General features: G+C 42.4%; 1 protein-coding gene across 4 annotated transcripts in view; it reads left to right on the forward strand.

Moving 5' to 3' along the window:
* SPECC1 (sperm antigen with calponin homology and coiled-coil domains 1) overlaps positions 1–16,117 on the forward strand; it is a 94,290-nt gene extending 78,173 nt beyond the window's left edge. For all 4 annotated transcript variants that reach the window (XM_074594401.1, XM_074594403.1, XM_074594402.1 and 1 more), the window contains 3 exons: positions 13,536–13,652; positions 14,483–14,542; positions 15,316–16,117. In XM_074594401.1, the coding sequence (XP_074450502.1) occupies positions 13,536–13,652; positions 14,483–14,542; positions 15,316–15,405 (267 nt within the window). In that variant the 3' untranslated portion in view covers positions 15,406–16,117. The remainder of the gene's footprint in view (positions 1–13,535; positions 13,653–14,482; positions 14,543–15,315) is intronic.
* The last annotated feature ends 222 nt before the right edge of the window (positions 16,118–16,339 follow it).

The following is a 16,339-nucleotide window of genomic DNA, read 5'->3' on the forward strand; positions in this document are numbered from 1 at the left end:
GTTTAACAACTAGGAGAAAAGAATATGCAAGAGGGATTGCATAAGCTGTGGCGTGATTGATCATATGATTTCAATTGTCATATTTCAATGCCTGGATGAATGTTAATCTGGCATTTTGGACATCGATTTTTGAATAACTATGCAGGGGAGGTGCTAAAAAAAATCTCAGCAGTAAAAAGAATTGTAGTGAAATAAGGCTTCGGGCTCAGTGGCTTTGTGCAAGACTTCCTTGAGGAAAATCTCCAGTTTAAGAAAACCAACCTTATCTATTATATGGTTCCCTATAAGAATTGTGCACTGGCACATGATCTCTTTCGCCAGACATACACAGACTGTACCTTCCGCCTCTCAGAATTTGTTGACATCACGGTGTATAATGTAGGGCGATGAGATGACCAGACTTGAGAACTGCTTTTGTAGCTCTGGAACTCAATTACCACAAGTCCTTTAAACCACAAAGCCTGCTGAGAGTAAGTTATTTATGTTAAAATAGCTTTTTGTCTGTTGTCTTGTGGGGTTGTTTTTCATCTATTTAAAAAGATTGTACATCATAGCACCAGTGTGAAGTAGAAATTGGGTGCCTCATTTCTAATAGGCTCTGTTCCCATGAGTTGTAACTCCTGGAAGCTGCTGAGAGTCATTCTTGTTCCATTATCACCTTCCATAATCATATCATTAGTGACTGTGGTGTTATTTAAGTGCCCTGGTTCTGTTTGCTCTCTGTGGAGACCATTTGTCAAGGGGCCAAACCTCTCTAGATTAAGTCTATTACTATCCACAGATGTATTGTGAAAACAGGGAACATCAAGAGGCACTTAACCCGTGATCATTAGAACTGAGGATTATTGTTTCTGCCACGTATACCCACTCCAGAGAGTGAAGGGAATTGCTACCATGTTAATGAATATGGCTCGCTTAAAAGAACTGTTTTCATATTTTTCCAACCGCTACACATCCATCCTATGGCACAGAGGAAAAGAGAATCTGGAACAGACTCTTTTCTCCCATGCACAGTCACCGTTATTCTTTTTATCAAACTTCTGTTTGGTTTAGCAGGACCCATTTGGGATCCACTTGTTGAAGAACCACCATCTTTTACAGTAAAGCTATCTGTGCAGTTGTTTTAAGTAGAGGAATGCTAAATAGGAGGAGAAGAGGAATGTTCTAGAACTGACAAAGCAAAATGGCAGGTATACCTCTGAAAATTTTTATATTTCATATATTCCCGACCAGTGCATTCAAAGCATTGCTTTATATCATCTCCCTGACTATGACAGTGTCAGTACGCCAGCTTATGGATAAAGGCAGTGGGCGTCTTCAGGAGAAGAGGCAGTGCTCCCTGTTAGCACTGACACCAGTATGAGATGGTGGATAAAATGGTATCGGTCTTACTGGTATTTGCGGGACCAGCCCCAGGTCTGATTTCATACCGTCTGGAGGAATCTCAACAGCACGGAGACAGTACTAACCGCAGCAATCTTTACGTAGCTTTCACGTTGTACAAGTAGTTCCTGGAGAAAAGAATTCCTTTTAATTATTCTGCATAAAACATGCTAGCAACTGTGAGCAAAGCTGGAAGAAAATGATTTATTTGTTTCCATGCCTTATTTGGGGTTGTCTGACTTTGCAGCAGGTCCCAGAACACTGTGCAGTTTTAGAAAGCGTGCTGAGGAGTATGTAGGAACTATTTTTAGGGCGATACTACCTGACATTGTATTGTTTAGTCTAAATTAGCAAAATACAAATATCTGTATGCCCAACCACTCTGAATATTTGCCTCAAAAGTTGTGAGTTGTTTTTTGAAGCTTCCTTTTCTTAAAACACAAATAGATTTAGGGCTCTGACGAAATATCCCGATGGAGACTGCAGCCTGCATAGTTTCCAGATATATAGATGGACATTAAGAGGAGTCTAAGTACTTAAACTTTGCTGTATATACTAATAATATATATTAATAAAAGCTTCTTTCCTGTATTCTGCCTCAGCTATTCAAAAAGGAAAAAAAAAAAAGCCTACCTTGAAGTATTCCCACTATTATGACTATTCCAACCTTGAGAGACAGAAATTGGAAACAAATTACTTCCGAACATAACCTAAAAGTCATTAAATGTAATTCTGAACGCTTTTACTACTAGAAGCATAAAACTGGTACATCAGACTGTAAGAGCTGGTGTGTCTGCATCGTACTGCGTTCTTCACGTAGCAAAGATGCAAAAACTTGGGGAGAAAAATAAAGGCTGTTGCAGTATTTGCTGTTTGTCAAGTAATTATAGCAAGAGACTGGTCGACTGGTGGTTTGGCAGTGGATACAATATAAAGCTTTTCACCCTTTTGTATTAGGTTTAAACTCAGACTAATACTAGCTTTTTTTGTTTATGAATTTGTGGCTTTCTTTTTCTCACAGGAATTTGCATTCCTTTTCTTTTTGCAGTAGACGGTATTTCCTCCATATCCTCTTTGTTTTCGAGCTCTATTCCATGACACTATCCCCTGCTTTCTCATATTTATTTTTTTTTTTTTACTCGTTTTCTGGCTGGATGAGATCCAGCACAGATTAAGCGTGGCCCAAAGATGTACAAATGCAGATAGGCTGATGAGGGCATAACGTATTCCCTTTGGTCAAATGGCCGTGGGGCCAATGCATTCTCCTTAGGGAGGTGGACTCTCCCTGCTGTAGCGCGGCCAGCCGGGATGACTGGCTTTGGGCTGCCGATGCATCAAGTGGGTGGTGCATTCCTGGGGCTGCAGGTTGTGGGGACCTGCTCCTTCATGGCCGGTTGTGCATTAGCATGTCTGGGTTTGACCGTTTCTTCCTTATTCTGGAAGCTAAGGGTTATATTTAGAAATAAGAAGTCTGTTATTTCTTTGTACGTCATCAGCATGGGTAGTTGACATTATATTTCTGCTTAAGCGACTACTGTCTCGATCTTTAAGTCTCAACTGAGCATTTCGCCTTACTTACGCTTCAGTTATGCACCGCCTTGGACCGCAGAGCGTGAGCAGAGACTGCGCTGCGAATGCTGCCCCGGCCCTCGGGGCTGGTGCTCAGGCTGGCAGTGCTGGTGGAGAATCAAAGAGCTGGTTGGGACAGAAACCAGGGATCAACCCTCTGAACCTGGGCGGAATACCATTCCTGGGACTTGGCTCATGAAACAACGGGTCAGACGCTTCCTTTGACACTAATACAATGGAGCTTAGTTTTAAAGCCTTGAGAATCCCAGCACAGCTGTGCACTGTCCTAAAGAAATGCAGAAAATAACCCAGTTATTTCTTAATCGCAAGATCCGCGCCTGGGTACGGCTGTGATTCTTTTAGCCTTTTCTAGGATACTTCTTGTGTTTGTGTCAACAAATAGCATAAAACTGTTTCAATATGTTTCCAAATCGTATCAGTCTTTCTCTTGGTATATCAACATTAATCAGGTTTCTATCTAAATATTTCACTAGCCATGCGAACTAGGTACGCGGCGGTGTTCTGTAATTCAGCAGTAATGCGGGGGAGTGGATGCACGCGTTTTCCAGCCACCTTTCCCAGTGAGGTCTGTCAAGCAACAAGGATAGGAGGTAAATCCCATCTGCTGTTACCCACGGTTTATGTGGAGTCAGGAAAGGCTGGATTCCCACAGCACTGTGATCTCGTGTGCTGGAGATCATCAGCAAACCTAAGTCCCGGTTTGTGTGATGTGGGTGAAGAAAAACACTGGAGAAAACCCCTCCGGATTTAAATGGCAGCCATCCATTCATTCCGAGCAGCATTCACGGCAGAGTCTCTCTCTTCTGGGGAGGACTGGGAAGATTTCCCTTCTGCCGCACCGACGTGTGCGCCTGAGATTAGAGGCTGATGGCCAGAGCCTGCTGAGCAAGCAGGAAAAAGCTCTCTGTCTTAATATTTACCAATACCGTTGATGCAATAAAGTTCTCCTCTGGCGAGCAATGACACTTACCCTGAAGTACCATATGCTAGTGTATCCTTGTTACAAGAGGGTGTACATGCTTACTAAGAGCTCTGCATCGACAGTACTTGTAGCATTTTGACATTTAGAAGTAAGATTTATGTGCAATGGGGTTTTTCCAGGAAGTTATTAGTATTTTCTGTGAGTTTCTGAGAAACGGGTGACATTTCTGGCTCTCTTCATTTTTCTCCGAGTTTTGCCAAAGAGGAGGATGTTGACTTCAGAGAGACTTTTCCTGTCTATGCAAAAGTTGAGGGGATTCTTGGTAATAGCTATTGAAGCACGAGGGATTATCCTGTGTTTAAATGGAAATTGACAATAAGTTGGTGAGGAATTGTGCGCCCAAATCTGCTTTGGACCATCTTGGTGACCTTGGCAAGTCTTGCATAATACCATTGCCTTAATTTCCTTAGTTGTTAAAATATAGATCATCATATCGTATCATTGGATGATGATGAATTTCAGTAATATTTGGAAAGATGCTCTGATAAAAAGGGCAGTGTTCAGAGTTCTTAAGTAGTGAAAATACGGGCTTAAAACTTCAAGATATTCCCAATTTTTTTTCCAGAATAAATGTTTTCTTTTTCTAAATAAAAACACTTATAGCTGAATGTGTACATGCAGTTTCTATGGACCCAGGGTCGGGTCTGGAAAATAAATGCAGCAGCCAAATCATGGCGTGTTGGGAATAATCAGGTTGATTTACCAATGTGCAAGGCCCCTTCACAGCGATGCCAATGCTTAAACGTGCTTCTCCAGTGTAGCCAAATAACTTGAGCCAAGCTCTACCTTTTTTCACATAGGGGGCTTTATCCTGTAAACAAATACAAGTCTCTTGATTGGAGGGATAAAATAAACGCCCATGCAGGGCTCTCATGCGTAACTTTCTATCCTGCTGGGTAATTTTAAAAATAGCATTTACATTCTATCCATCCCAAAGTCCAAGACGCTTTCCTTGTGTTGCCTGGATGCAATGACAATCAGTGAAAACACTGAATTGATTTGCCACCAGCTGGAGCAGCTCCAAACTGTGAGTTTAACTGGGAAAACGCTGAGCCCTGCTGCCTGTTCCATGAACATCCTTTGCTGTTGAGACCTCTCCCCACCTTGTCTCCATCCTTTGCTGTGAGCCTCCTGCAGTCTGCAGCCTGCCCCACCGCCCAGGAATTCCGGGACATGGCTAATCTCGGAATTCTCAATAGGGATAATTAGAAATAGCTGTGGGAGCAGCCAGCGTGGTCATTAGCAATTCTGCAGCAGGGCTCCAGGCAGGAAGTAGCTGTGCTGCTGCCTTGGACACAGAGGGGAGCTGGTTCCTCCCCCCCTCTCCCTCCCTCCTTCCCCAGAGTATCTGTGTGGTCCTTGGAGCTGCGCTGCTGCATCTTCGCTCCTGCAGCCTTGGGAATGAAAGAACGCAGCCCGGGCCGTTTCTCTCTGTGGCATTCAGCAGTGGTGCCGTTTATACGAGTGGGTGAGGAGGTGGACGGGAGTGTTAGCTGTGTAGCAAACGGGGAGCTGGCTGTCAGCAGGTGGGTGTAACAAATACCATTTACCCTGAAGAGCAGAAAAGAGATGCACAGCAAAAATAAGAACTCATCAATATCTAATGGGATTCTTACAATGAGGAGAACTTGTTAGTTCCCGGTCTTGCTGTGTAGTCTGCCTCTGCCTCTCCAGGTACAACTAATACTTGTTTTGCCCACTCACTGAATGGGACAGTGGTGTAAATTACAGAAGTACCCGTCACAATTGATGTATATCTTTTGTCACCATTATCTCATCTCTGAAATGGCCCAGAGATGTCCATGAAATTGCTTCTGCTTATACCAGCTCTCATTTGGTCCTGTATGTTTGTGTAATAAAAAAATCAGCTCCCTGTGAACTCAGCATTACATGTCACCCCCGCCCCTCCCCATTCAAGTGGCAACTGGTGTGCAAAGACCCAAAATAAGGAATATGTACAAACCCCTGTTACTTTACTAGCCTTTAGTGGAGCCTTTGAAGTAGGTGACTTTTAAGAATGAGAATGTTGTCGTGGGGTAATTTGTGTTCAAAACAACTATTACTTGCTAGGAAAGGTTCAGTGCATTCACTGCGTGTTAGGCGCACTGTGCCAGCAACTACTCTCAAGCCTTGTTTACCAGCATTTGTTTTCATTTTAAAAGTCAGTCTTTATATATTAAAATGGAAGTAAAAGCTAAAAAATGTGAACAAAGTATAGCGAAATGTTTGCCAGTCCACACAGCGCTGGGAGCAATAGATCTGATGGGCACGAATGGATGCTATTTGGCTCGTTAGGGAGGTTACTCATATGTCTAGTTACAGTGATGATTTCAGTGTCAGTAGTAACGGGTTTTCACCTTGCAAGCAGAGGAAATGAGAGGTCAAGTAATTACTTTATCACATATTACCTGAAATATCTCCCTTTTGGTATTACTTTCATTTTTTTATTCTTACGAAAACCTTAGCTATAGCAGCGCCACGTCTTCTTTGTAATCAAAATACCAGAACTGAGCTGCCTTCTACAGGTCATTGATCTCCTCAATACCTCATGAAGAAAGCGCTGAGCTTAAAAAGTGCACAGACCGTTTTAGAATGGCTTTACAATTTACTCTGAATGATGTCTCTGAGACATCTCCTGTCAGATGAGCTTGTTTTGAGCACAGAGCTTGAGAGCATCATGCTACCTATTCTTGCCAGTCTCAACTAGGAAAGGTAATGAAGAAAATTGGACGTGCCTGGCTTTTTGGTATCTTTTCAGATCACTGGCATTTGAGAGACTAAAACAGTTGGTAGCCAAAAAATCTTTGTGTAGGGTGCATGACGATAAGTTTGTGTTAAATTTTCTCTTTTTAAATGTCCCTGCTCCGTGAGACTACTGTAGTCAACTGATGTTTGATGCTTTTGCGAAAAAAATATGGTCATAAACTCTCTTTCCAATGTCCTGTCTATGCTAAGAAGGCTCATTAATTCACACTTACGGAAGCAAATGATAAATGATAAACCCAAGGCAACGCCTGTGGCAGCAGTGGAGCAAGGAGCAAACAGGACCTAGCAATGTGATGGGAAATGGTGTTCCTTTGTAAAAAGGGATGTAGTAAATGGGATAACCTTTAAAGAGCTGGCACCAGTTCCTTAGCATTTCACTGTGCTGTAATTACATACTTTAACAGCATTTTCACCTAGCACTTTATGTTATGGGAGCTATGTTGTTTCATACAGATGTACTCAGCAATAAGATGCATGCCTGTCTGACGTGGCTGGTAGAAGCATTAGGAATACGAATGATGGGGACAGAAACAGAAAGTTTCAAAGAAAGGTTAAAACAGTTCTTATGGAGACTGCAGCTGCCTGAACCATTTGAACTAGGGATATTAATACAGCCTGGAGGATAGGAGGTCATTTGGCTTCCTTCCCAATCTTGGCTGGCCACTTAATCTCTATACAATAAACAGTATTGCTGTTCCACAAGTTATTCTGGATTTTATTTTTTTTTTTAAATCAAGAGGCATTACTTTATTGTGTGTTCCATTTAAGAGAAAAAGATTTCTAAGAGAATTCAGAAAGGTTCCTGGTAGTAGCTTAACTAAATGCGATATGCAAATCACTTTAGACTTGCAGCTACCCATTGAAAATAGCTGTGTGCAATTGTCCAAGTCATCTGGGCGCACCCTGTAATTACAGAAAAATCCAGGCAGTCTTTAATTTTAGGCATTCATGCCATTCATCCGTGTTAACTGGACCTGACCACACTTCCAATTCACCCCTATTTCCAGTAGATTGCCCAGATGTTTCGTATCTTTGCTGGAGCATTTTAGATGAGCCTGGAGTGTTCTGTTTGCTCAGAAGGTTAGGTCATGCTAGAAGGAGCCTTTCTTCACTTTTATTGCTTCTTAAGTATTTAGAACTTGCCTATCCAGAGCTCGAAGCTTCCTTTGATAGAACCTCTTTGGCTGAAGCCCGCTAACATGTCCCCAACCAATTAGGGTGTAATAAATCCAAATTAGATTTGCAGTTTCATGCAGCTATTGTTAAAGATGGGTGGGTGTGGGTAATCTTTGGAAGTTGCCTTTCAAGGTACCTTGGTCAGATTTTTACGTTAATTAGAAAGGTCAGAGTTCAGATTTGCGGAGATGTGTCTCATGAAAAGGAGGTTCCTGTTCAGATATCTGTGTTTAAATATAACCACGTAAAAACACTGAGCTGTAAGACTTTTTGGTCTGTGGAGGAGATGTGAGTCTCCGGTTAGTGATAAGCAGGAAGGATTGAGAAAGCTGAGCCAGTTAAGGGGGAGCTGCTATTAAAAACAAGGCAGTTCCCTTTGGTTTAATCAGTATATTTACCTTAACTAGTTTTGACTTCAGGATTTAAGTTTGTATTCTGTATGGGCAACATACTCTGTATGTGGCAATAATTAGCCACTCTGGCATGTTCCTGGTGTGCCGTTCTGTACCAATGACTTCTGAGAGGCAGGAGGGTTTGTTGTAAGCCGAGAGAGGAGGGTGGGAGGAATGATGCTGAGGTCATATTTATTGCAGGCTTTCTTCCACGGAGTTCCAGGCTAGCTTCAAGCTGATTCGTGTCTATAATTTATAATTCTGGGTCTTATAGAGAAAATTATGACTCAGAGAGCTGTGAGCACAGTAATATCTGCGTAGCGGGAATATCTTGTGTCAGTATTTTAACGTACTCAGGCTGTAATGCAGAGCGTGTGATGTCATTGTTGCTTTTTACTGAAGACCTTGGAGTCAAAGATCTAGCAAAATCTAATGGGGTGGTTGTTTTTTCTTCAGATAAACAAGAAATTGTTTTTAGTGAGAACAGATCACACAGATTTCCCTGTGTGTCTTTACCGTGGCTCTCATAGTGCTCTGTTATCTGCAAGCAAAGGTCCTGTTCCTGGGGTGGGGGGCTAAGGTTAATGACTTGCAGGTGTTCACTGTCTTTTAGACTTGGCCTGCCACTAGTATCATAGATAATACATCTGCTCTCTAAATAACATTGCCGGGATACTTTTTTTTTTTTTTTACTTAATGTTAGGTACTTCAAAATTGATAGAAACGAACCATGCTGGGTACTACGGTACCTTCAGATAACTGAGCTCCCTGGTGTGGTTCCAGATCCCAGTCTCTTGAATATTCCCAGTGCATGTATAGTGAACGAGCTATTTTCACTGACAAGAAGCCTGGGAACTACACTGGAAAAGGTTAGTCTGAACACCTCGATGCTCTACGCAGTACTCTACCACTATCCCAGTGGGCTTTGTACCCTCACATCTTTCCATGCTGCTTTTTGCTGCTCCACGCAGGGTATGTAAAGGTGGTTATGTCATCATGCTATAAAAACACTCCTCTTTTGGCCTGACTCTCATGTTCTTTCGAGATTTTCAACACACCACCCCCATCTCCCCAGTTATTTTCTTCGCAGCACCATGGAAGACCCAGGTCAAGTTGTTGAATGATATGGATATGACATGTCTGCTCCAAAGGAAGCTGGTAACCCTGGGTGCTGCAGGCCTAAGCTGCTCGGGACACCTTCACCCATGGGCTGGGGTTGATCTCCGGTGCAGATGTCTCTAGCAGCATGGATCCACTGATGACATGCTAAAGATAGACATTGGGGTACTAGTGACCATGAGACGTACTGTGGCCGTAAGATGGCAATTTTTTCACCCTGCCTAATGAGCACTACAACTCGGTTTGATCTGCTGTGTCCCTATTTCATCATCATCTTTCTCCCTCCATTCATTTTGCATGCGCTCTGATGGCGCATCTTCCTCCTAAAGGGTGCCATCCTGCATAGCTTAACTTCTAGGTCTCTCGTGAGAAGCCACATGCAGTTTTTCAGAGCTTGGGGTGGGGGTTCTGCTGTAGGCGCACCAGGAGACAGAGAAATCACCAAACTCTCCATCCTGTGGTTTGGAAGCGTACAGTAACAACCACCACGCACACAAATAGCGCCCACATCTTCATGCACTGTGTGTTGAGGAACAGAGAGGTGTGGCAGAAAGACTGAGACAGGTTCCACTGCCAAAATAATCAAGAGAAGTGAATAGTTTCCAAGGTGTTCATTCCCTAAATTGTTTTCCTTTTTTTTTTTTTTTTTCTTTCCCCCCTGGCTTCAGTGGAGCCAGAGATCTTCCGAGAAATCCGTGTGCTTCTATTTTGACTTAATTCCTCGTGGTGTGGTGTGGTGGGGGAGGTGTTACAAGTAAAGCTGCAGTGTAGCAAAACACAGAAGATCACTTTTCATTTACCATGTCCTTATATCTCAAATTGAAAAGTAGTTAACACAGAATCCAAGATGAAATACCAGAGAGAGGTTTATACCATGTATGAAATGGAAATGCATTTGTTTAGGGGAAAAAAACCACAATTCACTGATGCTTGTTAGATGTGAAAATGGCAACTAAGTAGTTTGGAGTATGTCTAAGTGCTTGTGCTTGTACTATTAACTGAACAGTTGAGCTGAACCTTTGAACATTCATTTTGGGTTTGCATTTAGGACAAAAATTCGGATTTGAGTTCACTTCCTCTGTTGATCATGACATACCACTTTGTGGTAGATTTTATATGTGGTTTAAATATTGTCAGCAGAACCCCATCCTTGAACTTTTGCTTGTACGTAAGACGTGGATCCAAGAGTTACCGAAGATCACTGGCTGGACAATGCAGTTGGAGAGTTGAGGATTTTTGGACCTAGTGCTGATTTTGTTGTAGACATTAGCACTTATTGTAAGTCTAGATATTGTTAGATGGGAGGAGGAGAAGATTTTTACGTTTAGTTAAAACTACACAGACAAGTGAAATTATCAAACTGATGCTGCGCTGGTGAAAGGAAGTTTTGTATCTCCAACGTCTCTCGTAATAGCATCATGAAAATGACGATAGGATATAAGTTCCTAGGATAGAATGCACTAACATGACTTGCCTTTTTGTCTGGTCCTGTTGCTTAATGAAGGCTTTGTTTGTTCCTGTTTCCATGGCCTTTAGCGGGGCGGGAGGGGACGGGGAACAACCTCCATTTTCCATTTCTATCATATCAAATGAGAATATTGGCATTTGATGGTAGGCTATTTGCTGATACAATATATTGGCCTCAGTAAGAATACCTCTGTAATTTGGCAGTCAGTCCTTTCCCTCTAACTGCAGATTGATAAATCGTAACTTGTTTATCTGAGACGTGAAGACAGCAGAGTAATCCAGCTTCAGCCTGTTCCGTACCACAAAGTTAGACATCCGTGGTGCAGCTTCATGCATTGGGCAAAGCCAAACAGCTTTCAGAGCAAAATATTATTTTTTTCTCGTGATGGTATTCAGACACTTGGTTGCTTTTCTTTTATCTCCGTTGACAGATGTTAATAGAGCAAAATACAATACAGCGATGGCTGGTGCAGTGCGGTAGTGTCTGCTGCTGCTGGCCTGCTTTCTGAGCCCATTAGACTCGTAGATTTATTACAGCCGGAGTGTTTTAACCTGAAGAATTCTGTACTGCTTCAATTTGAGTCATGTTTGGTTATGGATGTTTATTACTAATCTGAAATCCTGTCTGACTGGACAAAATCCAGGTTGGACAACTAATCAGTGAGGCATCGTAAGTGAAGAGCGTATGCTAAAGTACTTCCCGTCTGGGTTTTAGTGCGTCTGCATTAGCTTTTGTATGAGAGATGCAGTAGAAGCTTTGTCTTTTGGGGGATCTTGAAAGAAACCGGAAAGTAGCTAAATAAGGAAAATGAAGTGGCGGAGAGAGTCTGAGTGGAAGTTCAGCACACAGGAGGATGATTTGAGGGTAGCTCCACACCTGCCCTGGTGCAGAGATGGTGCAGCACCATCGTGTCCCGGAGCTGTTGCTTTTCTAAGCGATGTCACTTAGTTCACTGTTTTGTTCTTAGCTGGTATTTGGGACTGCAGCTGCTACTACAGCAGCAAAACTTAGCCAGGAGAATTCCTTCGTGTGCTGGTATGGCCAGTCTGCGCAAACAAGAGCATTGGAAAGGTCACCTTGTTCACAGGATCGGAACTGGGCCACAAGCGTATGTTTCACTCCAGCTGTGCCTCGCGAGAGAATCCCTGTGAAGAACCCCGAGCGTGCTCTGTAGCCCCAGTAATCTTTGTATTTTAAATGAGTGCTTTACAGACGGGCTGATTTTAAAATACCAGTTTCTGTAATCACTCTAATCCACCTGTTGAACGTAGCACGTTCTGGACTTCGCTAGGGAAAGCGGGCTGCTTCTGTGCACCTGGGTGCGCTCTTGTAATAAGTTATGTGACTAGCAAAGAATCACCGTTTAGCAACAAGAGGAAGGAAGATGTTTTTTGACCATTTAAACTTGCAACCGTATTAGACTGTTTCTTTCAATACGTTTGCTTTTCACTGCCCTCCTGCTGGAGCGGGCAGTGGTGGGGGTTGCTGCAGACAAGTCAAGAGATTCTTCTAGTCAGAGATTTTTTTCTAGGTTTCAGTTGGGTGTTTATTAATATATCTGTGCCCCCTGAAACATTGCTTCCTCGAGCAAATGCAGCCTTGTTGTCATGTTAGGAAATGCGTGAAGACAAGGTTTAAAGGTTTCTGTTTGTTTCTGTCCTATAAGGATCTTGTACTGTCCTTGTTATCAGCAACGCAGCCACATTTATTTGTCAGTGACTACGGTAGTAGGAGAGTGAGCACCAGGAAACCTCTGTTCGCTCCTCAACTACTTATTTTGTGAATTAGGGTAGATAAATTCCGTATCTCAGACTTCCCATTCTTTATCTGCCTTTTTAAGTGCTCTGTGATGCTGCATTGATAAAGAATATGAGAATGCAGACATGCGTTCATGCAAATGACTGCAAAGCGGGCACACCTGCCCGGCTCTTGGAAAGCTGCCCGTTCGGCTGTCGCTCGTGCCAAGTTTGAGCCTCCCTCTCACATTCAAGTAAGCGCGTTCTTTATTGAGGGCTGGAGGACTGCGTTGGTATTTCAACAGTTTGATGTCACTTTGGATAAGGGGCTGAATCAAATCATAATTGTTAATTACACCTCGTTAAAGCATGTATCTGCTGTGTAATATCAGGAGGATAACAGTGGTCAAACACACTGATTGCACTGCCTCATCGTTCTACAAATCCCCCCTGTTGCACATCCTGAGACAAGGAAGCACGAAATCAATCACAAAACACCGTTTTGAAATATCGATGAATTCTGTTGTAGGTGCTGGAGAAATCATATTTCTGTCATTCTGTAATTGAAAGGGACCAGATAAAGTCCTTCCTCTTGCCAGCCCAGGAAAATTGCAGCTGCAGCAATTTGTATTTCTCACGTTCCAGAAAGCATTGGAGTGACTCTTCCTGCTTGGGGCCTGGCGTGAAAAACATTTAACTCTTTAATGATCCCTTATCCAGGACTTTGAAACTTGCCATCCTATTTGGTATCTTTCTACTTGAGATGAAAAAGAAGGGGAGAATGGAAATTGTAAACCTATGTTCCTTTACTACTCTGGGTTTTTGTTTAATTGACTGCATGAAAAATCTATTGTTTGGAGATATTTTTTTTTGTTGTGTAGATATTTTTTTTGTTCAGGGGTGGTTCATGTTTTCTCTTACAGAATATTGATATTACCAACTTCAGCAGCAGCTGGAGTGATGGGCTTGCCTTCTGCGCTCTCCTGCACACGTATTTGCCTGCACATATTCCTTACCAGGAGCTCAACAGCCAGGACAAAGTAAGTTTTGTTGACCTGCTCCTACACCGTTTGCAGAATTCACAGTGAACGTTATCCATTTTGGTGGATATGCAGTGGAGACACTTGCATGGTGTTGCAAGATTGTGATTGATATAAAATAAGTAGATGGGAGCAACAGTAAGAGACAAGCGTCCATTGAGAATTTACAAAGCAAACAGGCTGGATGAAAAGGGGAAGGCAACCAGCAGTGATCTCCCAGAGAGAAATGCAGGGACTACCGGATGAAGAGTTAGTGATAAGTTGCCTGAATCCAGTGAGTGCTGTGGGTAAACATGAAGACAGCATCCCTGGATCAGGAGGCAGATCCATCATTCATGGAACTACTTGGACAGCAACGTATCTAAAAGTCAGACCACGTCAGTGCATTCCAAATATGTTATTAAGACCCTCACAAAGGGGAAGAACCTGGATTTACTTCAGACAGCTAGTCTCTATTACAGTAAGAATTATACCGTGTACGGGAATGCCTTATATTAGTTAACACCTCTTCAGAAACCTTTCACTCACAACAAAGACAGAACCTCAGTGGGCTTTTTTGCCCAGTTGCAATCAGTTTCACAATAACTTGTCAAAAACAGAGGGCTGTAGTTTGAGCACAAATAGGTGAGCTATTCAAAGACAAAGAACTTGTTTGTGAGTATACTTTACTAATACAAAAAAGTGTCTATGTGAAAGTATTGCATCTAGTGTTTTTCAGCTTTCAAATATACCTGCTCATTTAAACTTACTGGTTAACCGGATGCAAGGTGTAGGGTTCCGGAATCATACTTTGATGATAATCCTTTCCAACTTTTGTTTTCTTGTTACAGAAGAGAAATCTGCTATTAGCGTTTCAAGCTGCTGAAAGCGTAGGCATCAAACCCAGCCTGGTGAGTAACCTTCTTTTGGCAAGGGAAGGTTTGCTGCATACACGGTTCCAAATCCTTTGTTGCCATCTGGCCAGTCGGTCCGCTTGCACTGAAAATGTTCACATAGGGAAGGCTGCACAACCATCTCTGAAAGTCCACAGTGTTAGGAGAACTTCCAGAAAGAATTTGTAGAATCCTAGAATTAGTATAATTTGAAGGAACTTGTGGAGGGTCATCTAGTATTGAAATGAGAGCATTGATTATGTCCTCCTCTTGGAAGCTGATTCCAGACGATTCCTGTTTTCATGGACAGACTTCCCTGTTAGACCGTTTTCTTTCCTTTTGGTTTAGTGTTTTAAGAAACAGAAGGATAAGTTGTTTGTTAATCTGTCTAAAAAGCCTTTTCTAAAATCAACAATATGATGACAAGGAAGGGATAAGTTTAATATGAAGGAAAAATATTAAGGGGTTCATGAGCTAAATACAGAACCAAAGACGTGCAGAGAAGCAGCAATTTAAATGAAGTCATATAGAGAACTGATCTTTGATTGCAGGTGGAAGAAATCTTTTCAGAATGTAACATGCGTATGGCTCTTTAGCTAGTATGTTAACGAGTTTCAGAATTGTGCTAGACTAGTAGATCATTCCCATGGACTTTTATACTGTACGTGGCTTTAAGGAGCTCTGGAATGAAAGCAGCAGTAGTGTTCAATAGCCGCAGCTGCTCAGAGGACCCAGGGATGTCCCAGTGGTGATGCTTGACTGAGGTTTGACAATGTGTCTGTCCTATGCAGGAGCTCAGTGAGATGATGTACACAGACCGGCCAGACTGGCAGAGCGTGATGCAGTACGTCGCCCAGATTTACAAGTACTTTGAGACCTGAGATGCAGAGCAAGAGGTGGACAGAAGTGGGGAAGAGAACAAAGAATGCTACAGATGCACTCGATCACTTTAAAAATCCACTTGCTCCTCTTCCACAACCAACCTAAGCTCTTAGTTTGAAAGAAAGCTCTTCCATGATTTTTAATTACATCTGGGACTGCAACCAAGTATCCATCGTCCATCTATACAAACCAAGTTCTTCTGTAATTTTATTCCCAGGTGGAAAGTGCGAAGCATTTTTGAACACGTGTGGGAAATTTCTGAAGAGGATCCCTTGTACTAAACGATGTTTGCCTCAAACCAGACTCCACCAACAGGAGATCTGCTACAAAATGAATTTCTAAATCAATGTGGACTATGCTGGCACTCAAGGGAGGCTGGGAGATTAATACAAAAGCTCACAAAAATGCTCTTCCTGCCAAAATGTGCTTAACTCATCCCAAATACGTGTTGTTTTCTTGCCTCCACATATTTTATAAAACATCGTGACAGATGCACATAAGTGTAGAACCTTAACCTGAGTTATCCTCACCATCTGACCCAGTAACTGTCCTAGTGTGCTTGTCATAGCTTAACCAGCAGGATAATAAACAGCATCATTTGTAACTTAGAAACCACACTCTGTTCCGTCACCAGTTAGTGAAAGAACTCGAAAAGATCCTGTTTAGTGCTGGGACTTCATTTCAGATCAAACAGAAGTAATCTCTTTGAGGAAAAAATAGCTTTATTACTACAACTTCGTTACTTGATTACTACCGGAAGCCAGAGCCCGGTTTCCCAGCTGACTGTGCAGGCACAGTTACCATAGGAATATGGCAAATGCAATTTACTAGTGTTAGTCTGCAAGGTGCCGGTGATCAGGTGATGACTCTCTAAGCAATACAGTGACATCTCAGTAATTCATATTTTTGTGCATTGAGTGGAGTAACAGCTTC

Source organism: Larus michahellis, chromosome 7, assembly GCF_964199755.1.
Source record: "Larus michahellis chromosome 7, bLarMic1.1, whole genome shotgun sequence".
NCBI classification, from domain to species: domain Eukaryota; kingdom Metazoa; phylum Chordata; class Aves; order Charadriiformes; family Laridae; genus Larus; species Larus michahellis.